Source organism: Camelus bactrianus, chromosome 12 (genome assembly GCF_048773025.1).
Source record: "Camelus bactrianus isolate YW-2024 breed Bactrian camel chromosome 12, ASM4877302v1, whole genome shotgun sequence".
NCBI classification, from domain to species: Eukaryota; Metazoa; Chordata; class Mammalia; order Artiodactyla; family Camelidae; genus Camelus; species Camelus bactrianus.
Window position 1 is genome coordinate 23,044,653 of NC_133550.1, and position 27,391 is coordinate 23,072,043.

Here is a 27,391-nt window from a genome sequence, read left to right on the forward strand (position 1 = left end):
AGACAAATAGATACACAAAGCCCTGAAATACAACCCAAAACAAAAATAAATGCTCAGAAAGAGCAGCATCCAAGGAGGATGGTGGAAGGATGTAGGGGCCAAGGAATTTCAGGCGAGGCAACTGAATCAGACTGAAGAAATAGCATAATATGACACAACTTCCGGAGTGTGCAACAAATTATGAAAGATCTAGGAATCAAAAATAATCTTGAGGTATATATAGTTGAAGATGAGCTTGAATTTACAACCTAGAAGGCTTGAAATTATGATATTAAGTATTTTTAGACTAATATCCTCAATGGGTAACTACCAATGGGTTTTGATAAGAGAAGAAATATGAATCTTACCTTTGGTTTAAGTAGAAGACTTTGTTGACAGTTTTAAAGGATGGGATATGGAGAAGGAGAATAGAGCAGAGAGTCAGATATCTAAGGGAGGGTGTTTCATAAAATTCAGAAAAATAGATGAGGGTCTGAACTAAGGCACAGTCATAGTAGGAACAGAAAGGAAAGAGCAGATCCAAGTTGTCTTTTAGAGGCAGAACCAACAGTACCAGCCCTTGGATCAATGTTTTCTCAAGATGTAGATCAAAAATCCAATTTATCAGAATCACTGGGATGCTTATGGGATCTTCAGATTCCTGGGTCACATCCTAGGCCTGTTGAATCACTCTCTGGGTTCCACATTTTCCTTAGACCTCCCAAGTGCTTATTTGCTAAATGAGAACCATTGAATTCACTGTCCTGAGGACGACAGCGGAGATGAGTTGATGATAGAAACACTACCCTGAGTTATTGCTAAACGAGAACTTTGATGGTATTGCTAATTGAGATGAAGAGCACCAGAAGGGGAGGCTTAGAAGTGATAAAAAGTGTGCTTGTAATATTTCCAACTTAACATCCTTAAGAATCTTCTATGTGACAAGTCCACGATGTAGGGAGAATTAAGGACTAAACACGGGAAAAAGTTTTGCAGATGTGAATTTGGAGTCATCCGTATAGGGCTACTATGGAAAAAGGTGTAAATGGGTGAGAATGTCTGTGCAGTGCCAACTGGTGCCTGCCAAGGCCTGGTAACCCCCAAACCTCCAGCCCTTAGCCATCCACCTGCTCCTCTTCGGAAGATAAAGTACATCCTTTCCTGATGTGTGTTTGCCCTAGCAAAATTAACAGCTCTGGATAATGCTGAAACAATATAATGAAAACTCCAGACCAACTGGTCTGTCTCAGCCCCATGTCTCCATCTTATCAGTCATAAAACCCACTACCTTGTCATATACCAAAGCCCCTCACCTCACTTATAGCCAATCAAAAATCTGTTCCCCTATCCCTTTGTGTTCACAGCCCCTTCCTCAATAAAAGACCCTACAAGTTCACCCCAACACTCACACATGCACATCTTGTCTGTGTGGCCTGTTGTGGCCTCTAGCAGCATATCTATTAAATGTTTTCTTTGTCTCAAACTTTTCCTCGTCTCTGGTACATTCTTTTACCACCCATGACGCTGGCCGGCCATGTTCCCCAGCAATCCAAAAAAAGATTAGAAAGAAATATAAGAAGGGGAAAGATCTGGTGAAGGCTAGTGCATCGATTTTTGTCAGAGAAGCATGTGGGAGATGAGAAGAGGCAGAAGGAGTCAGAAAATTTAGAGAAAGAAGGGAGGGTTCAAGAGCAGCAGAAGGGATCAACAGTGTCAGAGCTCCTCCAGACTCAGGCCGGAAGAGGTCTTTGGATTTAGCAAATAACAAGTCGTTTTGATTATTCAAGATTGTTTGCATTGACTACAAAATAATGTGCAGAGGGGAAGGAATGGAGGAGAGTCTGAAGACTCAGAAAAGGAAAGAAAGAGTGATGCTCCTAAATGAATCAACAGGATGTGAACCAGACCACCTGGAGGAATTAGCTTGAGTAGCAGGAGAGACATTTCTTCCACTGAGACAGGAAGTAAGAGGTGAATAGGAGCACTGAACTTTGAGGGGAGGGGAGGGAAGAAAATTGGGAGTTTTTACGTGATGGCCCTTTCTTACTCTGTGCAGTAGTGGTGAGAGTATCTTCTAAGATTAGAGAGGGGAAAAAAAGCCAGAATATCAGAAGATAGTTACTGAAAACAATCATGTGACTGCTATTTTGAGAAGAGTAATAAAAACAGAAGCTTTGTGAAATGATGGAATTTTCCACATTGTCATACGAAACTTAAGGGTAGCCAAACTTAAGTCTGCCAACAATAGACCTAGTATTTCCTCAGGAGCTTGAACTCAGTGACACAACTGTAGCAGCAGGACTGAAATAAAAATAATGTGAAGTAGGAAAATATATTGTGATCTGATTTTCTCAGGAGGTGGTGCATTAAAAAAAGGAAGGTAATTCAACTGGAGCCTAGGAAAAGGTCAGTCAGGAATGTCAGTGGTCATCAAATATGGCGCCACAGTAGTGATACCCCTCGCTAACTGCTTACAGTAGAGAGGCAACTTATATACTTATTTGCTTCATGTAAGTAGTTCCTTTAAAATGTCAAAGTAATCCAACTGCCTTTTTATTCCTCTTTCTGTAATTACTATAGTTTGTTTTGATCTAATCATTTCTTCTCTTTTGTGAATTTACTAAGAAGTAAGATTGGCCATGAAGCAAAAAGATGCTGGTGTAACTGGTATTTGGCTAACGATTCAGCTTTCTATGCATTCCCAGAACTAGAGGCAACCAGTCCAAACTCAACCATCTTTAGGCACTTTAGTGAGGTAAATCTTCACTATGAGGAAAGCTAAGGAAGACTTTCAAAGTATGTGTCATCTGTTTGCCCTGATGGAGAAGCCAGCAAGTCAAACCATGGGATATTTCTTTTCATTACTATGGGTGCCATAGGCAGATAGCATGGCAAAAACAGAGTTTAACAAAATACTCACGTTCAGGTAGTGGAATGAGTGGGATAAACTTGCTGAACACGCTCTTTGTAATAGAAGGACTGGATACAAAGCAGGAATAATTGCCTCTGTCTGATGCCTCAACGTTGGCGATGTAGAGATTGCCATTAGTCTGAGACACGAATCTTCGTTTATCCATTGTGATAAATACAGGGAATTCATTTAGAAGCCAGCGGTAGCTAAGATCATCTAGAAGAAAGCATTATCTACTAACCATTAAGTTCTTCTCCGAAAGCAAAGATTTTGTTTTCTAGTAATAAGCTAGCACATAATCTAATCAGCTTTGTAGAGCAAATGTTGGAAACAGGCCAAAAAGTGCACATTTTCTAAAAGCTATCGCAGTCTGAGTGATATACACATAGTGCTAAGTAATTATCTTTCCCTCTCAATTATTTTATGGAAAACTAATTTTTTACTTTTATTTCACTGACAGGCTAAGTGAAACTCAAAGAGGCTAAGTGGCTTTCTTAACATTAAGTAGAAGTAGACGTGGAATTTTGAATCCGGTTCCAATAGTTCAAAAACTTAACGACCCACTTTCCCTACTGCATTTTACAGATAAAATCAAGATCATGAGCCATACTATGGCTTTATATCTTTTTCTTTTTGTACTCCTATTTTAAATGATAGATTTAGGAATGAATTGATATAACCTGTTCCGGTCACATGAAAAAGTGAAAACCACAGAAACAGAGAAAGGCACATTACTTGTTTTCTTAAATATTAGGAAGTAGATTATATGGTAACTCTTAACCATAGGAAATTCCTTTGGCTGAACATACTGGCTGTTAGGTCAAAAGGCGAATTTCCTTGTTAATTTGCTGCTTTTCATGCAGGTTTCTGTTTCTGCTTTGGGGACTCCCCTTCTCCACTCCAACCCAGCAGTCATACATGCACAGGAGGGGACTACTGGGCCATGCATACTTCTCAGTCACAGAATGTCGAGTCCCTTTCAAACATCACAACCATGTGAAGACGGCTGCTGCTAGGAAGATCCCCTCAGAAAAAAAAGGAGATCTCAAAGTACAAGTTTGAAAGGATTTCAGGCATGAAATAATCATGACAAACCACCTTTTGGCTTTAGGGAGCTCAAGGCAATTGATGGGTGAAGCTGCTAAAGGGAATGGGAAAAAGAGTTAACAAAGAAACACAGAAAGAACTGCACACTGTACACATCCAGTGTGATTGGGAAGAAGGACCCAGAGGATGTCACCTTGATTAGCTCTGTGACTTTCTCTAGCAATATACAGTATCATAAAAATGAATGAGGATGGTTATTCTGTTTTTCAGTCTTAACCTTTTAATTATAAAAGTATATTTAATTTTCAGAAATTGAAAATACAGATAAAGTTAAAAAGAAAAAGACAATTAAACCACCATAGTCCTCCAACTCACAGTTACCATTGTTAGCACGTATCTTTCTAGACATTTATATCTGTGAATGATTTCATTATTTTAATTGATATCCTCATGTTGATTTAAGGTCAGGTAAAAACCACAGAAGGCACAACATAGGAAGAAACTTTGGGGGCTGCTTAAGTTGCCGCAATCGGTTTCTTGGAATTGGGCAACAAATAACACCATGTAATTTTTGATCCAAAATAATACGTATAGTATACTTGAACAGACTGAGAACTTGTCTGATTTTAAAATAATGTCTTCTATTCCCACTTAAAGAGAAAATCGATATTTTTGTAATGATTCCTGGTCACAATTAAATTCCAAAAAATCAAGACCAATCAGGAACATATAGGTTTCCTTGCAGAAAAATGATTTTCTTAACCATACAATGACTTAAAGATACCTCACACAAAATGCATTCAGAATAGTCTGGACGCCTGGTAGTTTTAGGAATATGGAGGCCTGTATTTTAATTCTAGACTAGGTATGATTTTGGTCAGGCTATTTTAATCACTCTATTCTCTAAATTTTAAGAGAGTTTTCTGGGTACCACTCATAAGAGAAGAGAAATGGGATAATGGTTTACTATTTGAATTTTTAAGGGAAGAAAGCTAGGTCAGAGAGGTCATTGCAGTGATGTTGGTATGAACGTACGTCTTGGACCTTAGAGCAGCTGGTTGATTTAATGTCCAGTGTGGATTCTCCAGTTTGCTGATTTAACACATACGGAGCATGTAATACATATGGAGTAGAGCGTACACCTTCTATGTGCTGCTAAACCAGACAGATTTGGTCTTTGTCTTTGTGGGCTATGTAGGCCTAATAGTCAATCGAAATTTATTTAACAAATTTTCACCTACCGATAAGCCATTCACTGGACAAAGTAAGAATTGGAATATGTAAAAGCTATCATTTCTCATTAAAACAAAGGTAGGAATTGCTGTTCTCAAACAGCGACACAAAGGTTTAGCTGAATTAATTGACTTGCCCAAGGCCATACATACAGCAATAGGGAGGTAGGAAGGATCTTCTAACCTCTCTCCCCTCCTCAGCACTACCACAACTGTTCCATGATTGGTGTGCACTTAGGAATGAGATTTAATGTTGGCAATCAAGAGCTAAACCCTGACCCAGTTCTCAGAGGGACTCAATGGAATATCTTTTTATCTGCTCTCCCCTGCCCCATGCAGATGGTAAAATTAACCATCTCTGAAAAAGCCAACATCGGTTTTCTTCGCAGCACTGCTGTCTGGCTTAAATAATAAAATACTACAAAATCATGTTTTTAAGAAGAGGAAGTACCCGCACCGGTTTCAGAAATGTTGCTTTTTATTGATTGCTGTCTGAGATTTCTTTCTTTTACCTCCAGAGAGCCTGGACCACATTACAGGCAAACTTTGTTTTGGCCAACTACCTTTGGTGAGTTTCATTGTATTAATGTGAAATACATCACTTATCTAACCTTGCTAAATAAGGTATTTTTTTTTCTTGAAATACATTTGAAGTACTTAAGTGTTCCCTGCATGAATAATTTACAAACATTTTAGAAGACATCTGTGCTTTCTTTTTTAATTAATCTCAATAGAACAGAATTTACCTATACCCATAAAATCACTACAGTTTCTAATTAATGCTTTGATACCCACATTAAACTTCTTTAGGAAAAATTTTATACCTAGTTATACTGTGGGATCATGTTTTCCCCACTGTGATCTCCCATCCCTGTCTACTGTTGTGTTGACCTTTTTAGTCTTTTGAGATTCCTTCAAGATCGTATTCAACATGCCAGGAACTGTTTGTTAAAGTATTCTCACTTCCTTATTCACTTTAAACTTCACACAATGTCGATTATTAGGTATTTTATTCATAGTACTGATCCTTTGAATGGTGGACTCTTTTCTTTATTCTCTCTTAATATACTCATATATCATTTATATTTTTTTGTAAACTCAATTGCTGATGGTTATACTGGTAGAAAATTAACCAGAAACAAAGCATTATGTTTTTATTGTCTGAGGGTCTAGAAGTTTAGGAAGTCTTACACATTCATGAATGTTTGATTGCCATTTAATAAAACAAAATCTCAACAGGTAAACTTCCCTTTTCATGAAATTGTGACCACTATGTATCCATCAATTTAATGAACACATTCATTTACTCTTTCATGCTCTCATCCCTCAAATATTTGTTGAACACTTAATCTGTGCTAGGCATTAGGCAATCAACTGTATATCAAGTGTCATTATAAAATTCAATAAACATTTGCAGTGATGTAGTTATGTGTAATTATTCTTGATAAATAAGTAAAGTAGTTCAAATCAGAGTTTTCCCCATTGCAAGAAACCACAGAACATCTAAGTCCATAGAAAAATATAATGGATTGTGAATGATGAGACTTTCTTCCTAGACTTCTTTCCTGTGCATAAATGAGAGACATTTCTGTAACTGTGAATAAAAAAATCTTCAATAAAGTAAGATGTACTTTACTTGCTTTAATAATTGATTCAAAATATTGAATTTGCTAAATATATTTTATTTACTTAATAATAATCCATTGAAAGTATATATCCATTTTATCATTTTAAAATATATTATTACATTTGAAACCTACAGCAAATTTTATGAAGTAGGGGATACAGGAGTTATTATAGCCATATTTTAAATGAGGAAACTGAACTATAGAGATGTCTAGGATGACTTGATTTAGTAAGCACTATATCCTAGTTTACCAGATCACCGTGTAGAGCACCGGGGTTTGACAACCATAAGTAGTTGCATATATATAACAGTCTTTGAGGTTCAAGATCAAAAGGCAGGTTTCTTCCCACCTTCAACCCTATTAGTTTCTAAGCTGAAAAGTGTTAGGTAGTTAGATAGAAATGAGCACCAGGCAAAGGGAGAGGGAGGGGGAGGGAGCAATCCAGAAGATAACAGTACACCTGCACTCAGGATAAAGGGCTCCAAAGAGTTTTACTTTCTCTAAATGAATGTCAATGAAGAAGATGGTTAGAACTGGACAATGCGGCTGTGCAATAGAGAGAAGGACCCAGCTTAACATGACCCAATGCTCATGATAATGTAATTAGCATTGTGGTTTGGGCCCCCTCCTATAGGTTCTTCTGTGTGCATCCTGGGTAAGAGCATGCGTAAAAGAGATGGCAAGCCTGAGCACTCAAGGGACATGAGCTGCCAATCAATCACCAGAGCGCCCCTGAGCCAGGACATAAGACAGGAGAAACAAAGGAGCAGCGCCATTTTCCTCTCTTGGGTTGGCCCACCTTCAATTCTTGAAGGTGTAGTATAATTTACTAACTTTTCCCTCCTCATGGTAACAAAAGCACGAAACCTTAATTTAACTGCATTTAGGAGGATGAATGATTTATGGCATGGACGGGGTAAAACAGTACACACACATATATAATATGTGTTTTGAAGCACCTGTCCATTCTTACATTTGACGGTGGCATGTCTAATTTTCAAAGAGGTCATCATCTCCTAAGAACGTGAATTGACGGAAGGAGATGACGAGCTGTTCAGGTTCTACTCAGTGCGAAAAGTGGTATTTATATTTTGTTTCAAGAGGACATTTGATAAATAAAACAAGTGAAAGTTAGTGAAAATACATGCAGTGTTTATCTTTTAATGAACATTTTGTTGGCTTTCATTTTAGCTGTGTCAAATTACTGAAAACGTATTCAAAAGTCGAATCTTGTAACAGATGCCAGTTTAGCCCCTTTCTAAGCTGGATGATTATTCTTGTGGGTTGGTACTCCTAAAGAGGTTAATATTCATTATGTCTTTATTCCTTTCCAGCATTTAACTACAGTTCACAGTGTGCTGTAGGTGTTAAATTGTTAATAAAATGATTGATTACATATCACTCTTTGGTACTCTGCTATTTTAGGAATTATTCGTAGAAAATCTACTGTATTTTTTCCTGTGTAATAGGAACTTTAATAGGCACGTAATCCAACATATATTGTTTATAAATGGAAATGATCATAGATCATAGATCATAGACCTTTAGATCATAGATTACTTTTAATTTAGAATTAGGACCCAAAGTTTAAAGAATCAGGAAAGTAAGCATCTATAAGCACTAGTAAATGATGCATAAGGTTATGCAAATACTGAGTCTCATTAAATATAAATGTTCTATTACCATTAAGAAAATAGAAACTTGCCCATTTCTTTTCATAGTTGCCTATATTCACAGAAGAACTAAGTGTACCTGGAAAATGGTACGGAGGATCACAGAGCAACACCATTCCTTTCCCTTCTTTCACTCTGACCTCAGGACGTTCCTCCGGTGGGAAAGGATCAAGATCTAATGATGAAAGCAAGAAGGAAAACATTCATTCTCTGGTCAATAGAAAGAGAGAGATTCATTAAAGTTTACTTTTCAGCTACTAACTCATTTTTAGAAATGATACCTCTCAGTTGGTCTGGCGAAGCCCATCGAGGTCAATTCCCTTTTTCACATGCTGGGATGTGGGCGCCCTACAGAAGAGTTCTGGGGGTGGCTGACGCCTACAGACACTGGTGGCAACCTGCACAACTACTGTGACAAATCTGAAGATGGCGGATATCCTAAACATTGCTTCAGATTCAGGAAGAATCTCAGTAGGGGTATCTGGAAATACAATGGACTCAGACAAACCAGAAAGTCTGAGAGAGACTCCAGTGGGGAGAAGGAATGAGGATGAAAGGCAGGATCCCAGTTGCGGAATGTGAAGGTCTCCAATCCTGTGACCCTTTTCAAGTTCTGGGTTTTCCTTAGCTCTCATTTCCTTTCCTTCTGTGTATTTGGAACTCACATGTTTCTTGGTTTCTTGATAGTCTGCTCTTTGGCTCTTCATTTGTTTTACTGGTTCCCATGTGTTTCCATCTAGCCTCATCTCCTGTTCTTTATCTGTGATCAGTACTCAAATGATAAAATCTAGTTTTTACTTCTTTCAATGTATTTATGTCTCTGAAAAGTCTTCATTCTAAACATAACCTTCTGGCAGAGAACCCTTCAAATCTACTTTTCTAGTCCTGATGCCTCACTGGAATGCCATCCCTGTCCTCAAAACTCAGTTGACATCTCACCAAGGATAACTTAATGGCCCCATGATCTCTTCATGTGAAGCGTCCGTGTAAATGAGTCCTCCCATCCTTGAAATTGGTTTGACTTGCTCCCACTCCACTTTAAAGAGAGCAGAATGTTTCTGCCCTTCGACTAGGCTTTCCTTAGGAAATATTTAAGGTCTTTCTTTCCTTAGATGCAATGCAATCTGTCTTGTATTTCTTTAAGAATTGAGTTTATTATTTACGTTCCCATGGTCACCACACCAATTTAATCTGATCGCATTTTCTGCTTATCCTTGTCTCACTCCCTCCTGGTAAGCACTACCACTTTGGTCTTTTTAGAATGTCATTTTTATCCTATAGCTCATTTTGCATAATATTTAAATGCTGACTTATAAAATCATGGACTGGAGAACATCTGATCCAACGCCTCTCTCTATGCACAGTTTCAGACCTCCAACTTTTATTAGTTTAGCACAGTGTTTCTCAAAATATTTTCATCATTATTGTCCCCAAAAGGAGAAAATTCCATTTAATGTAAACTTAGAATTAATTATTTAATTAATCAATTAAAATTTAATTTAATTTATTCCTAACAAGAAAAATTAAATCCTAAGAAATAAGGTTTTGTTGGTAGGGTTGAGCTTTCGAGAACCTTAGCCCATTATGTTGTAATATCTAAGATGGTTTCTTCCCCCAAGAACCAGTTTTCACCCCTTGGGGGTCATATTACCCCTAATGAGAATGCACGGCTTAGCATTTCCACTGACGGTAATTTTTAGAAAGTTATTCATGGCCTTAGTTTATTTTCCAAAGTTATCTTTCACTACTTCAAGTGCATTTGTAATACCCCCCATGGTGCTTTGCTTCCCCTGAAATTTTTTTCTTTTCCACACAATTAAGGCCCACTAATCTTGTAAGACTCACATCTCCTATGGAGTTTTTCTAGCTTTTTTTCTTCTTGATTTCTCTTTTTGCTAAATTCCTATGATAACATCTAAGCTTTACTTCACCTAAATGCATTTGCCTTTTAAAAAGTTACAGTTACTTACATCCAAAGCTTAGGGTTGCTTCAGTGCTTCTGACCATCCCGTAATTATTGGAAGCTAAACAGTAATATATTCCAGCATCTTTCTGTTTGTCAGGATTGTTGATAACAAGGTTTCCTCCTACCATACTGTACCGATCACTCGTCAGATCAATATCCCCATTATTCATTCTCCATCTATGAAAAAAAAAAGAAAAAAATGTTATATCAAAGGTCAAAACAATTACAAACTGTGTACTGGGCTAACATCATTCTAAAATAATATGGATGCAGCTCCATGTGAAGTCAGATGATTAAGTAGTTGACTCAGAGTGGTATTTCTTCACATCCTATAATTCCATGTCTCTGGGCTCAAGATTTATAATTTAGCTCAGGCACAGAAAGGTGAATGTTCAAATGTATGAAAAATTTCCCTTTTTTTCATAAGGCATTTCAAAGGATAGCTATCTCATTGAATTTTGCCACACAAACTGGTTTCTTAGCTGATATACATGGACTATAAGTGGTAACCAATTATGCAAGATAGATTCATGCATATACAGATATGTTGCCTAAAGTATTAAAAGCATTATTCTAGCGGAAATAAAATATAAAATATCAGTATCTGATTCTAAATATCAAAGTAAGTTTTCAATAAAACAAATTAATTAAAATCAGGGTTCTACTCAGTAAATGTCATATTCTGACCATTAGAGGCCGATCACACCATTTGAAAATGATAAAAGTCAATTGGGTCTTGATTTCCAAGCCACAAATACACTATTGCAGGTATATTTGTGAGGATTATGTTATAAATAAACTGACTAGGAACAGGAATCTAACTTTCTTGCTGAGATGATGAGAAGACTGCGAAGACTGCAAATATAAAGTAGTTTTCAATTAATGTGACGACCCGCATGATTTTATACTCATTCTATATCAGAGTTAATCCTTAAGATCCCATGTCTTTGGCAATCTTATAAAACAAAAGCCACAGTCAAATAGTGGGCTGTGACCACACCATTCATTGTCTGGCTGCACAATTCTGATTAGGGCCAGAATCTTGCCGAAAAGGCCTTGTGATTTTAGAGTATTTTTTAATAAATCAAATTACTGGAACATTTTTAGTTTTAATCTTTACAAGGTAGGAGGTAATTCAAGAACAAACACAGAAAATTGTGCCTTGCATTTTGAAAACCTACCAAGTACCAACCCAATGAATAGGTCCTCCCCTTTCCCCCCAGCAGATGGCAATATTGTCCCTTCTGAACCATCCGGTGTCGCGCTGCCTTAGCACTTGCCAGGCAACGGGTTTCCGTGTTTGGTGGTTCCAACTGTTACTATTTCCCCTATTATATTTACTCCAAATTTTTGCTTATTGCTTTAATTTCCTCCCAGTGGGTCTGATTCTGCCCTTGATGTCATATAATAATTGTTTCGCTGTGTTTGGGTAAGTTCACTGGTCTATTCATTTTTAGGAACATCCACCATTGTTGTAATACCTTTCATACAGCTTTAAAGGCAATTTTTATTGGAGTTCTTGTTATTTGGGGGGACAAGGCAAGATTGAAAAAAGCCTCAAGGCTGATAAGTGGAAGGTGAAGTTCCCTGTTGTACCTTTCAGGATGTTACCATGAATACAAATTATCACAGAACATGCCATAAATATAAAACTACAATGTGAATGACAAATTGCATGATTACCAACGTTAGTGTGGCTTGCCCTGAATATTAAGTAAATTTTTTAAAACTTCAAATGTTCTTCTGCCAGACAAGCTGCATCATGGGTTGAATATTTTTCCCTTAATTGTGCTGTCAAATGCAGATCCTCTTCATAACAGAATGAAGCATCTACTTCTCCTGCTCAGCTCTCTACAGTGATGTGTAGATAATCAGATCATACTCGCCCTGGGGACTTAGTGCTGTGCAGCCTACGGGAGGGAGTTCGTGACGTATCTGCCAAGCCAAGCTTTGCCTCTTTTTCTTCATTTTTTAAATTTTGCTAAGAAGACTAAGTAGGACTGGAAGGAGAGGGAAATTGGGAGTTGCTAATCAACATGTATAAAGTTTTAGGGGTGCAAAGCATTGCCTCTTACTGTCTCTGCTGGGTAGTGGTAGTGGGGGACAGGGACGAGAAACCCATGTTCCTAGGACACTATGTGAGAGCAAGCTCTTCTGTTATGTCACCTCCATTGGAGCCTGGAGGCTAAGGTTCCATGTATGAATGTCAAGGACAGTGTCACAGAATAAACATCACTGAAATAGCTTTGGAAATGCTATCAACCTATCTAGATAGATACATACTAATAAAAAAAAATTAAATGGTTCTTTGAGAGCCGTAAAACCTGTATTTCAGTCCTGGACGGGTGATTTACAAACTCCGGAGCAAGTCAGTTTACTTATTCAGGACTCAGGTTCCTTTCCTATAAAAGTATGTGCTTGGATTAGATCTCCTCTAGACTCCCTGTTAGTTATATCATTGCACGTTCAGGATTATGTACATGAGCTCCCATTATGGATGGCTTAAGGGTAGGAATAAGTTTAGCCCATCAGACAGAACAACGGTGTTATTTATAGTTTAGAAAATATCTACTTATATTGTACTCCTATGCATGAAATTGGAACAATAAAAAAACATTTTTAGAGAGATGGTAATTTTGTATATAAATTCATATTTTAAGAAAAATTTTGTAATTATGTCCAGAAGCAAGTGAAAATGAGTGCAAGCAGAATTAAATGGGGGGGGGAGGGGTATTCTCTTTGATAACAACACTTTTATAACAATAGAAAGTTATTTTTCTATTCATGGAAAGAAAGATTTACTACTAAAATTAACTTTGTTGAGTGACAACCTTCAATTAACTCAGGTGACATTAACATACTAGAGCCCCAATCTTCCCATCAATCACTTGTTTTGTCTTCATGCACCAAAATTCATTGGCATTTGATTAACTTTCGAGTCTTATTCTTTGCATCACACTAGAATACTATACTTTTCTGAACACTTGGAAGCAAGAAAACTCACTGTTACTTTTTACTATTTTTGATAGCATAAATAGGTACCCCAGAAAAACAGAAAGATACAGATTGTCCAATACATAGAGTCATTTAAGAAACTCACTTTGTTGTCTGGAATATAGATTTGAGCCTATTGAAAAATGGTGCTTTCTAGAATTTTCTATGCAAGAAGCTCTTTAAATGTAGTTCATATAGAAATATTTTTCTTCATCTGTAGTTTTGAGTTACCTAGGCCAGTACATACAAAAAACATTATCTCCTCAAATGTATATATTTAAATTGTGAGTGTTTTTCATATAACCTTTTTCACGTTTAGCAGTATGATCTCCATTAGCCAATTTTTAAGTGGATAATGTCCAATGGCATTCATTGCCTTTATCTGTGCAGGAAATAGGATGTGACTTATTTGCATACATTTAAGAAAACTCACTCTCGACCTGGGCATTAAACAACTTTTAAAAAGTAACTTGCATGCCAACATATTTGTCAATGTCCCTGGACTTTCTAGAAAGCTTTACGCCATAGCTTCCTCTATGGACAGAGGGTCATAGATGCTGATCTGGTATCTTCAGTTCAACACTTCATTCTGAAAAGAGCAGTGAGATACATTACGTGTAAACTGGGAAAGGGCTGGCTCGTGCCCTACAGTTTAGTGAGACTTTTCCTTCTGGTGATTCCTCTGGATAAATGGTATTGATTGGCTGCTCTTCAAAAATTGGTCCAAATCCTTTATCTTCCTCAGAAACTATAAGAAAAATAAAATAAATTGGTCTAAATCCTTTGTCTTCCACAGAAACTATAAGAAAAACAAAATTATTTTTACAACATTCTACTTTATACATCAATGATAATGGGTACATTTTAATGGATACGTTAAAAAAGTATTTTGAAAAAAAATGTCAGAAACATGGAATCTCCATTTTCATTCAGACCAAGGATGCTTGTCTCTATAATCCTGAGGAAAACATTTCGGTTCTTCAGTCAAAATTCTTTCTGCCCATCTTTCATCATTTCTCCAAAAGTCCCCATGTGTTGCTGTGCTTAACTATTTACAGCTCTTCAAACAAGTCGTGCTTTCATGCCTCTGGGACTTTGCACATGCTTTTCCTCTTTCTGGAATTACCATCTCACTTTTCTCCTTCTATCAAAATGTGTCCAGTCTTTTATGACTTAGTCATTGAGCTAATTCCTCCAGGAAGCCACGGCTCGAACCCCTCCTCCCTTAGTTGGTCCTCATTTGTGTTCTCGTAACTTCCTGTCAGGCTTAGGGCACTTAACACACCTGCTGTGATTCTTGATGCAACTTTCTGTTTCACTGGATTGCAAATGCTTGGGGACAGGTGGCTATAGCCACAATCTCTGTACATCACTCCCCTAACTAGCTGGCTAGCAGTCTGGAACACAGCAGGTACTTAACAATTTCTGAATGAATGAATTTCTAGATGCTCTGGGGAAATCAGTCCTTTTCCTGGATCTGTCCTTGTTTTGTTTTCATTTTTTAACACATGACCAGCACTGGTACCTAGCAGCATTTTGAACAATCAGTAAATTAATTACGTGGATATGGGATCTGGCCATCCGTTTAAATCCATCACACAAATACCCTCGTTGAGATGCAGTTGTTCCTGACAGCGTATCCTCTCTGGAGGGGAGGAGCGAGACCGCACAGTAGGATGAGGGGAAGAGAATCACTCACATATCATCAACGTGGCAGCACTGACAGAGCACAGCTAAGAGCCATATGCCCCAAATGAATTAATCCTGATGAGTATGGCTAGAAAAGAGCGATGTTCTTACATGCGATCACTGGAATGTCTCTGCTTGATCGAAGCTATGATTCACTCCTCCAATTTATTTTGTAAGAGAGAGTGTAAAGCAAATGCTACACTGAAGTTTTGGCTGTTCTAACATTAAACTTGAAGATAAGAGCGATCTTCCAGTTTCTTTAAACAAGCAGTTTAAATCCAGTCATCTGTTGATGGACATTTAGGTCGCTTCCTTGTCTGGTATATTTATACAATGGAATACTACTCAGTGATAAAAAAAAAAAGAATGAAATAATGCCTTTTGCAGCAACATGGATGGACCTAGAGACTGTCATTCTAAGTGAAGTAAGCCAGAAAGAGAAAGAAAAATAGCATATGAGATCACTTATATGTGGAATCTAAAAAAAAAAGGGAAAAGGAGGACACTAATGAACTCATCTACAAAACAGAAACAGACTCACAGACATAGTAGACAATCTATGGTTACAGGGGAAACGGGGTGGGAAGGGATAAATTTGGGAGTTTGAGATTTGAGATTTGCAAATGATAACCACTATATATAAAATAGATAAAAAACCAAATTTCTTCTGTATAGCACAGGGAACTATATTCAATATCTTGTAATAACCTTTAACAAAAAAGAATATGAAAACAAACATATGTATGTATATACATGACTGGGACATTGTGCTGTACACCAGAAATTGGCACATTATAACTGACTATACTTCAATTTAAAAAAAAAAACTTAAAAAAAGAAGCAGTTTCACTACAACTTTTAAATCTTGCTTTAGGAGGGGTGGGTATAGCTCGGTGGTAGAGTCCATGCTTAGCATGCATGATGTCCTGGGTTCAATCCCCAGTACTGCCATTAAAAATAAATAAATAAGTATACTTCAATGAAAAAATGCAAGTTAAACCTTGCTTTAAATACTGTATGGCAGTATCTTTGGAAAAATTGTTTAATGTCTCCAAGCCTCAGTATCACCCTTTGTAAAATGAGGATATTAATAAAATCTACCTCATTTGACCAGTTTGAGAATTATCTTGAGACCACCCATGTAAGCAGTCATGTCAGCAATCAATACTGATTTCACCAACCTTCTTATGAATTTGCCAATGCTTTCAAAATTTAATTTACACACCCTATGTACATCAGCTCTTAGACTAATTCTAAAAGCTTCACATGAGCCAAGTTTTATTCATTCTTGTAGCTCTGGTGCTATCAGCCTTGTGCCAATACGGACTTCTGTGCGCACAGGTGATTAATAAAAGCCTTAAGTTAGTTGCTCCCAGTATGAAGGGTTAATTTTTCTAAATGGGCCTGAAATACTTCCAAGGGCGATGCCTCATTTGTAGTTGGAATTTGCTGAAACTGCCAGCCAAGAATTTACAGACCTCACTTACATTCTGTGACCACCATCCTATTTCAGAGAGCAGAGAAATTGCTGGATCAGAATTGGAAAAGCCAGAGGAACTGAGATTTAGCTCCAGCAATGCAGTTTTCTAGCTGTTGTTTTATACAAGTTATTTGTTCTACGTGGCTTCTACAGTTGGAAAAAAAAAAAAAAAAAAAGGAAGGAATAGGGGCCCCTTGCCCTCAGGCTCCACCAGACTACAACCATAAGTTAAGATGATGAATGGGAGTGCTCACGGACGCCATCTGCTGATGATTTTGAAATCCTGCTCTGAGCTGTGTCTAGTTCCACATCCCTCTTGAGGCTGTAAAAACTAGAAATGTATGTAAAGTTTTTTGGCTTCTTTTCTAATAATTTTCCTGAGAAGGCCCAATTTTTTCTGGCCTTTTAGGATGTAATAGCACATCAAAGAAAAATGAGGAATGAATTCCAAATCCCTGATAACTAGAGACTCATTTGGATGGAGAGTCTAGATTTTCTGATGTCTGAAAGCAATGACCTTGTGCTTCTCTGTGATAAAAATCAACTGCTATTTCTCTTCCCACACGGACAATCTCCTAAGCCCTTCCTGAGTCTCCTAATCTCACAGGTTTTCTGATTGGAGCAATTTAGTAATCCTGCTTCTCTGGGGATTTTGTTGTTTCTTTCCAATTCACACAAAAAATGCTTAAAAAGACGAGCAGAGAAGTGCAATTTTATTAATGTATTTTGATTTGCTTTGGGAAGGCAAGATGACTTCTATTCCCACTTTGCCCCTGGATAAACAATGAGTTTAGTATAAAATTTTTTGAACAGTTCAAAAAATCTAAATAGACTAAATATTTAGAATACTAAAAATAAATACTGTTTAGGGGAGCTTAAAGCTCATACATTTCTTCTAAGTGCAATGTATTTATAATCAAGCCTGATGGTTATGGAATTACTATCATTACCAGTGGAAAAGATCATAAAATTTAAGGAGGAATGGATGTTTGATGCAAATATGCATATAACTGAAACAGTAACCCACTGATCTGCACTGGATTGGGTCTTGAGTTTCCATCTGCTACATCAGTGATACCTAAAAATTTCAGATGGTCATCTTGGAGGCTAGAGTTCGATGAACTAGAGGTGTTGCTTGTCCTTAGTTCAGTCAATGACTTGATTCTGACATTTTTATGGTGAAGAGATTTTAGATAAACACCAAAAGCATCACCCATGAAAGCAAAACAATTTGATAAATTGGATTTTATTAAAACTAAAAAGTTCTGCTCTGTGAAAGATACTGTTAGGAGAATTTCAGGTCTTCAAGGTTAGGGGGTTTTTCTTTGCATCTACTCTGATTTACATTGGAGAATTTGCAATAAGCAGCAAATTGGAAAGACGTTCAACTAATTAAATATCTACCTCATTTAATAATAGGGGCTATAAGAGTGATTGCACATTATTTCATAAAATTTGAACTCATCTCAATAGGTACAGGGTTGGATTAGCTAACAATTCTTCAACATTTTTGTATTCCCAATGTTAAAATAGTTCTTGCCTGTCTAGCATCTGCTTCTAGAGAGCCCTCTGATATTGAGATTGTAACAATCCTGAATTCTCAACTTAGTTTATAATTTTATTAGCTTCCTTGAAATAACTACTTTTATCACACTGAAATAAAGTGAGTTCTGTTCATTCAGAATTGCCTCACGGAAATGACTGTACGTTACCTTGAAATACAGCAAAGACAGACAACACATAAGTATACATCTATGTGGAGGTACAGCTTAGTTGGTAGATTTGCATATTTTAATTAAATGCATGGTTTTAAATATTTCCTTTGAGAGTGTATCTTTTAAGGTATACACCTTTGAGACAAAAATCAGTCAGCTTTTAGAAAACTGAAAATATATTTATGGTTTCTTCACCATGATCATATGTATTAAAAATAAGCCTAATTTTTTTTTCTAAAAAAGGTAACAGCAATGGAAATTTCCGTGGGAAATAATGGAAGCCACACATTAATAGTGATAAGACTGTATCTGTTGACAGACAATCCCTCAAAGGATGTATGTAAAGATACGACACTTCAGGGGGGAGTTGGGTTGAAATTTTCAGTCAAACCAGATATTTTAGTGCCCTATGCTATTTTTCCTCAATGAAATGCACTTTTCACAAATTATATGTATATACTTCCTAAAAATCTACTTCCACTTTCCCTGTCTAAGAAGAGACAATCCCTTCTCTAAGAAGAGAACATTTAAGGGATAAAAATATAAAGCTAATTTCCAACAAAATAATGAATTTATTTTTCACTTTGAGAAAATATTACCTTTGGGATATTTCCCTTTGCCTGTTTTCTAGATCAAAAAGCAGAATATGACACGTTTTGGATCACATTAATATTTCTCATAAGTATTATTGTATAAATGTACATTTCTTGCTTTTCTAAAATTTTCAAGCCTGAATAAAATGATGTATTCCATTACGTAGTTTACCAATTATTCCATACAGTTTATTTTGAGAACATACTTGGGCTCTTGAAAGATAAATTACTCAAAACAAGCTTTTGAATTGCATTGCCACGCTTGGTGTGAACTTCTGATGTGAACCGCACACCCCCTTGAAGAATATCTGAGCTCATCATTTTGTTAGCTCAACTAGGGCGCTCAGATTAAGGAAAAAGAACTTTCAGGGAGAATTCAACAAAAGGTTCGGCAAAGAATCCATTAATACAAGCATTACACTCTCCACCAACAAAAAATTAAACTATCTATTGCTTTTTTGGGGGGCCATGGAAATAGATGACAAAATATTGAGCTCTGGAAGTATTATGGGGCTTAAGACACAAGAAATAAGAAACAAATGGGTAATGTGTTAAGATATAAGATTAGTTTTAAACCCATGTCCTTTTCTTTACTGGACAGATTCCTCAAAAAGGAGCACACAATTATAGACGACTTCTCAAGCCAATTGAAGACAGCTCTTTAAATCACTCTTGATCTGTTCTTAATGCAAATGTGTTTATTTTCTACCATATAGTAGGAATTTATTGCAGAAGTAAGTTCATTTCTTAAATTTTCTGTTAATCAAGAAGCTAAAACAGAAAAAATCATATATGAATATTTGCTGTCAAACTCACAAATGGCAAAAGCTGCTGTTTCTGTCAGTAGCATCTCAGTTTCACAATTAATGTTAGTTGTATGACCTTAGATGTGATTTCTTCACCTCTCACTATGTAGAGATGGTCCCCTGTCAATTTGCTATTCTATTTTACCTCTGGAAATTGAGAGTATCATCACAATTTGTGTTTGAGAGTTATTTTGTTGATTTTATAATTTTTAAAACAAATTCTATTTCCCATTCTGTAATATGGCACCTCAATCTGTTAGTTTTCAAACATAATTTTATATAAGTATGTTATAGGAAGTGTCTCAGGGAAAGATCTATAAGAAAAAAGCAAAGAGAACAAAATTTTAACAGAATCTAATATTAGAATTTTTACAACATTTACCATGTTATAGTGATTATAGGATGGGGAGTGTTATAACCTCTCTTAAAATACAATAAAGTCTGTAAATGAGACATTTAAATTGGCTCAAAGCATACTTCTTCCAAAGAGTACAAGCTCTTGTCTTCATGGTCAGTCATTCCCCAGTGATAAGAGAACAAGGGCATTTAGGGCTTGGGCTTTGAATGTTCTGGTGCCCCAGTCCTTCAGGCTCATGGGCGATAGGTAAATTGCAGTACTAAATGTAAGGAGTTGTTCTCTAGAAAATGCACAAGATGCAATTATTAGAAGGAAGACAAAACCAGGTTAGCAGAATGGTTAAGTTGACCAAATTTTCCTTTGCTTGGCTTTCCCTGCCCCCAAAAAGCCTATCACGTTTCTTGTTAGCGCCACTTCCTTGACCTTTGGTCCAACCATGAAGCCTCGAGACACTGTGCTTTGCATACCAGCCAGGCATCTTCCCACAGCTACCTCATGTTTGCCTATGTGCGCTGCCACAAGCCAAGGAATGGCGGGGGTATCAGAAGCTGAAATAGGCAAGGAAGGAGCTTTCCCCTACACGTGTCAGAGGAAGCATGGCCCTGATGTCACCTTGGATTTGGACATCTAGCCTCCAGAACTACGAGACAATAAATTCTGTTGTTCTAAGCCACCCAGTTTGTGGTACTTTATTACAGCTGTAGCAGTCCTAGGAAACTAATGCATGGATTACACTTATTGTGTAAGTCGTATAAATACCTGTTACTTAAAGTTAATACTGAACTGTTGAACTCTAATGAACTAGGCTTTCTCAAACTTGTTTGACAATGAAGTCCTTTTTAACGTACTTCCTACTAACATCCAGCAGAGCAAATGTTCTTTGAAACAGGGACCTAACGCAGCCCATTTTTCCCCACCTCCATACTTTCACTTGGGCCACTTCCTCTAAGAATTAGCTCCATTTCTATCATTTAAAGTAATTCAAGTTTCTCTTATCTACTGCCTCCATCATTAGGTATTTATTAATTCCTCAAGTAATTCTTTTAAAGTGCTTAATATATTTCTCTTATGAATTTGTTGCCTATTTATCTTTATTGTTCCCTATTCTGTGGTAAGTTTCTTGAAGTCAAGAAACATGTCTCACAGATCTTTATATAGCCTATATGTGGTGATTCCTAACTCACAAAAAGGGACCAGAAATAGCTTCGGTGGGCTTCAGGCTAAGACTTTCCTTTCTCTTAATCCCCACGGCCACCTACAGGTGGAAATTCTGACCCACGCTGGTGTGGATATCTTGCCTTGGCATGCAGGTTGTAGTACTGGTTGCTCAGGGGTCCTTCCTAGTTGTTCATTCCGCTACCACTATGCAGTGGCTTTTATCAGTTACCAGATTTACAATGTTTCATGAGCATCTATTATATAGGTCACTATGCTGGAAGCTATGGCCCCAGGATTTTTTCGTTCTCACAACAATCCTGTGATTTTTACATACTGGAAACTTGAGTCTCATAGAAGTTGAATAATTTGGACAAAATCATATAACTAGTGAGTACCACGTTGAATATACAAATCCAGGCTGGTCTTACTCTAGACTCTTATATTTTCCAGTCTATTATATTGCTTCTATTTCAAAACTACTCAGTGGTCAAAGTAGAATCTAAACAAGCAGGATTACTAATTAAATTCAATAAATAATAAACAATACACTTTGCCATATCTTTGGACTTCTCATTTAACTGAGTCTTAAGGCTCCAAGTTCATTAACTTTAATTCTCCTGCAGCAAAGAAGAAGGCTTTCAAAATAAGCTAGATTTTAACAATATTTAAGAATTTGCTTCAAAATTTAGTAGCATAGGATGGTTACAAAGCACGAAGGAAAAAATACAAGCTACATGAATATTTTCCATCTGCTATAATCCTCTAGTAGGACATTTGCTTGTGGTATATCCATTCATTCATCTTGGCAATCAAACACATTGCCTGAAGACCCCGTATAGAGCATCTTACAAAATTTCCAAGAGTGCTAACATTAACTACTTGCTTTAAGTTTAAAGCAGGGATGAAATATGATTTATTTGAGAAAAGTTATTTAAAAACGTACCCTGTCATCAACTTACCTCCATGACCATACCTTCTGTGCCATGTAAATTCTAAAAAAATTTAAAAAAATAAAATTTAATCACAAAGCAGTTCTTCAAGTTGTTGATTCAAACATTACTCAAATAGCTGAGATATTAATTAATGAAATGAGATTATTGGCTCTTTGCTATTAAGGTTGAAGTATCACCATACCTTTGCAAATATTTATTTTCTTATCTTTGTATTTTTAGAGTTGTAGCACTTAAAATTTATGGTCAACAGAGTTAGTATGGATTTTCAGTATTAATAAAATTATTTTTGTTTCATTTTATTCATAAAAGTAAGACAGCCATAATAACCTTACCACAAAAATTTTCTTTATTACACTTGCACAGCATGTATGCATATATATGCATATAATTATATACGTGTGTCTGTTATGTGTGGATAATTACTGTGGTTGTATCAGTATCATTAATATTCTTAAGTATTGATAAAATTATTGTACCTTTTGATTCTGAAGTTATCATAAGAAAATTACTCCCCCAAATAAAATAGCATTTTTATGTCCTTAATAATAAATAAGAAACACAATAGGACACCTATCTCAAGTTCATCATTAAAGCGATCAGTAGGGATTGATAAATGAAAATGAACTCCATCTATGTCTTGAACTTAATAGCAACTCAACAAGTACTGAGTTAATGTAATTGAGGTGAAAGTATGAGAAAAACTGATTGTTGGAAAATATGCTGCTTCAGATAAAAATACAACATATCTCTCCTTGTAGAAAATATTTCTGAATCTTTCACACTTGTTTTTGAAAGATAGAAATATAGTATTTGTCCTAAAACTATGGCATTCTTAAAACTGCTTTGTTATTCTTAATGTCCCTAGACACACTGCAGACTGTTTTTGAATTATTTTTCATAAGATTGACCAGCCAATAATAAAATTAAATTATAAGAACTTACAAATGTATTAATAACAAAGGTAACAAAAGCTTAAAACCCATTTTTTCTAGTTATTTTACTATATTTTACTTTTATGTATGCTAATGAGGTTATGTAAGTCTATTATATCTATACAGTGAACATACTATATAATGGTGAGATGCTGCATATTTTTTCCAACATCACATTAAATGATTTCAAGTTAAAATTGACAATAGTGGGAAGATTCACTCTCCAGGACTTGTCAAATGCTACACAGCAGAGATTTTTTTTCCCCTCCCAGAGATCCAGATTTTAAAAATTTATCAACACATCACTATGTAAGACTGATTGACTAAATCTTATGAAGTTTTAATTGAAAGTTAAAAAAAAAAAAGAAGGTCAACCTTAATATATATATAGGAATTTACTTGTCTGATCCAGGTATCAAAAGAAAATGTCTATTCTAACTTCATACATCAGATTCAGTGAAGTGAACAGCATATTGATTATGCTGACAATTTATGCAGATTGTGCAAAGGCTATTTCTTACCTGACAGACAAGTTGTAAACGATATTATCACAAGGTGACTGATCAGCAACCACATTTTCATCTTGTGTCCAGTAGAGGTTGGGTTTGATTTTCAAAAAAAAAAAGCTTTAGCTTTATGGCAGTTGGATAATATTACACACCTGCATAAAGAGAAGAGAAAGAAAAAGAAAAGGAAGGGGAAATGTTCATCATTTGAAATCAACGTTACCAATTCTTTTGGGAGTTTGAGATTTACAAATGTTAACCATTATATATAAAAATAGATAAAAAACAAATTTCTTCTGTATAGCACAGGAATCTATTTTCAGTATCTTGTAATAACCTTTAATGAAAAAGAATATGAAAATGAATATATGTATATATATATGCATGACTGGGACGTTGTGCTGTACACCAGAAATTGACACATTGTAACTGACTGTACTTCAGTAAAAAAAATTACTGATTCTTTTTTATTTTATGTTTCTTCTTTGTAGAATGCATTTTAGTTTATTTAAATATATTTGTAAACACCGTGCTATAATAAAAAGAGTCGATCTGGTATCAGGGCTTTAGCTACCTCTCGGTATTGACACCATATGAAACATGAGCCAGTCACTCAGTTGGTATGTTTCAGTTTTTAATTTTCCAACAATTGAATATAATATCATTTTTACAAACAGCACAGTTGTGAACATTTCAATGCCAATCATTTAAACTGAAGATTAAATTTACTTGAAGGGCTAGTAGAAAGATTTAACTAGAGATATGTTTGTGTAAGAGCTTTGTAAATGCATAAACACTATACAAGAGTTATATGTTGGCATTACGTGTTGGTGGCTTGAGAAAAATTTTTGCCAGAAAAGTTAATTTTTAATGTTAAAATATATTGATTACTAATATATTCATTTCCTTTCCCCTCCTTCACTTTTTTCTTTTATTCATTCAACAACATTAAATAATTACACTTCATATGGCAGCAAGGGAGAATCTAGGATTTGTGTGGCCAAATCTTTACAATTTGGAGAGCCACCTCTAACGACAAGAAGATAAAATTACTGATATAAACCATGCAGCAGTCTAAATAAAATATCTTGCTTTTATAAATTTTGCAAAATCTTCTGACCACATGACCACATCGGTGAGGTTTGAGGCCTTGAAACAGCCGCCTGTAAGTGAAGGGCCCCATGACTTAGCTTCATCATCTTTGTGGTAAGTCCCTCCATGACCAAGCATACAGATGAAGGAATCAAAAAGAAAGACATGGTCCACTTGCCCTTGTGAATTTCACAGGTCAATAAGAACACTGACATTTACACAAGTCAGTGCGATGAGATAGCTGTTTGGATCTATAGGCTATGAAACTTGGAAACATGTTCATCATTTTAATTGAAAGCATTGTCAAATACATCGCAGTGAGAATGGGCTGCATAAGACTGTGAATGTGACCTGATTACTGTCAAAGTGTTCAGTAAACATGAGCAATTATTCTGCTCGGCCTTAGGCCCATCGGGCCATAAGGCACAACAACATGGCACTTGTTTATTATTGTGTCTCTAATGCGTGGCACATAGAAGTCATTCGATATATATTTATTGAATAAATGAAGAAATGAACGGACCATTCCAGAACTTGCCACAAACAAACTGAAATTTAAGTTTAGTTCCTTTAAAATAAGACTAGGATGCTGACAACAGGTCATCAAGGAATATCTCCTACTGGGCTTTTGGTCTTTGTTAGGGATTATTGCTGCTTATAAATATTATCCTAGAAGAGGATATTCTAAGTAGCAATATTTTAAGGCATTTTTAATAGACGCTTTATTGTGTGTTGTTGGAAGTCTCTGTCTTCCAATTTGAATATGTACACTCTACTCAGAAGAAAAAGTTTTTCATTATTTTGAGCCTCTCTGGGTCATAACACAGTACCTTTCCCTTCGCTCAAAAATATTGCCTATTTCAATAGGATGGTGAGTCATCATCCTGGAAGCATGTATTTTATTGTATTTAACGGGTTCCTTGCTGTTTGAGTATAAAAGCATCTCTCACATCTTGTTCACATGTTTGTTTTCTGCTGCTGATTTGTTCTCTGGTGTCACCAGTTATCCCATCATTTGTGGCTCCCTGACCCCCTCCCCTTGGCGGTGCAGTACAGAAGAGTGGCAGCAAGGCTGAGCCCAGGCTTCCTGATGCAGAAGAATTGCTCCTGTTACTTCTCCCCTGAGGATCTACCACTCAGTAATCCACAGCCAGCTTCCAGCTCCCAGCCCCCATGGGCCTGAAAGTGTTGCAGCAAATGAAGAGGCAGAGGAAGAAAAGAACTCTGACAAACATGTGCCAGTTAAACGAGTAGACATGCTTCATCTCGATAACCAAAAGAACAGAATGACCAGACCCGGGAACCCAAGGATGCATTCCTGTCCCCACTCCGTGCTGTGCTGGCCACCTCCCTGGTTTCTCCCACATTCACCCTTGGTCTTACACCCGATACTGGAGATGCTTCATCCCACAGCCCATCACAGCTCTATAAGGTGTCTAGTGACTGGTGTTTCCCTAACATATATTTGCACTATATTAATTTCCAAAGGATTCAACTTCTTTTCTCTGGCATCTTCTGCTAAGTCTCTTACTCATGTATTAAGACAACAACAACCACCTAAATGTCCATCAACAGATGACTGGATAAAGAAAAGAAGTTGTGATATATTTATGCAATGGAATACTACTCAGCCATAAAAAATAATAAAATGATGCCGTTTGCAGCAACATGGATGGATCTGGAGATTGTCATTCTAAGTGAACTAACCCAGAAAGAAAAAGAAAAATACCATATGATATCAGTCATATGTGGAATGTTTAAAAAAAAAGAAAAAAGAAAAAAGAGGACACTAATGAACTCATCTACAAAACAGAAACAGTCTTGCAGACATAGTAAACAGTCTTATGGTTACCAGGGGGAAAGGGGGTGGGAAGGGATAAATTGGGTGTTTGAGATTTGCAAACAATAACCACTATATATAAAAATAGATTGAAAAATCAAATTTCTTCTGTATAGCACAGGGAAGTACATTCAATATCTTGTAATAACTTTTAATGTAAAAGAATATGAAAATGAATATAGGTATATTTATATGTATATGTGTGTGTGTGTATATATATATATATGTATATATATATATATATATATATACACACATGACTGGAAAATTATGCTGTACACCAGAAATTGACTGACTATAGATCAGTAAAAATCATTTTAAAAATATAAAGAAATGTACGAAGACATTCCCTCTTCTCTTCCTTCATTCTCCTTCTTTCTTTTCACACTTGTCTTGCTCTAACTTCTGTCTCTTTACTTTAGACCATGTTATGGCTCTCCTTTGAGAAATTTGGTCCATAACTCTATATGCATTTTTCTGCTGTAGACAAATCATCTAACCCTTCTCCTGTTTAGTTCTATCATGGGTTAGCTCATATAAATTATTCAAAAAAGCTTCAACAATACATTAGCAAACATTTAACAACTAACAATTATTCACAGAATATTTAGTACTGCTATATAATCCAAGACTGTTTGATCAAGACCAGCAAATCTAATATTTCATTGAACCGATGCTTATGAAAGCATTTACACTGAGAGAGAACAAAATCTTAGAAATACCGATAAAACATAATATATATTAGTAGATGGTCATATCTCTATTTTATACAGAAAAAAAGATTTGAGGGGATGTCATGGATCTATCCTGATTATCCTCAACAAAGCTCATGAAAGGAT

The 27,391-nt window shown here is 36.2% G+C and overlaps 1 protein-coding gene across 5 annotated transcripts in view; it reads right to left on the minus strand.

Annotated features, from left to right (window-relative positions):
- CNTN1 (contactin 1) overlaps nucleotides 1–27,391 on the minus strand; it is a 286,623-nt gene that overhangs the window by 111,092 nt on the left and 148,140 nt on the right. For all 5 annotated transcript variants that reach the window (XM_045507046.2, XM_045507047.2, XM_010970535.3 and 2 more), the window contains 6 exons: nucleotides 23,636–23,775; nucleotides 22,189–22,221; nucleotides 14,046–14,178; nucleotides 10,441–10,613; nucleotides 8,550–8,645; nucleotides 2,900–3,106 (listed from right to left, as the gene is read on the minus strand). In XM_045507046.2, coding sequence (XP_045363002.1) covers nucleotides 2,900–3,106; nucleotides 8,550–8,645; nucleotides 10,441–10,613; nucleotides 14,046–14,178; nucleotides 22,189–22,221; nucleotides 23,636–23,696 — 703 coding nt within the window. In that variant the 5' untranslated portion in view covers nucleotides 23,697–23,775. The remainder of the gene's footprint in view (nucleotides 1–2,899; nucleotides 3,107–8,549; nucleotides 8,646–10,440; nucleotides 10,614–14,045; nucleotides 14,179–22,188; nucleotides 22,222–23,635; nucleotides 23,776–27,391) is intronic.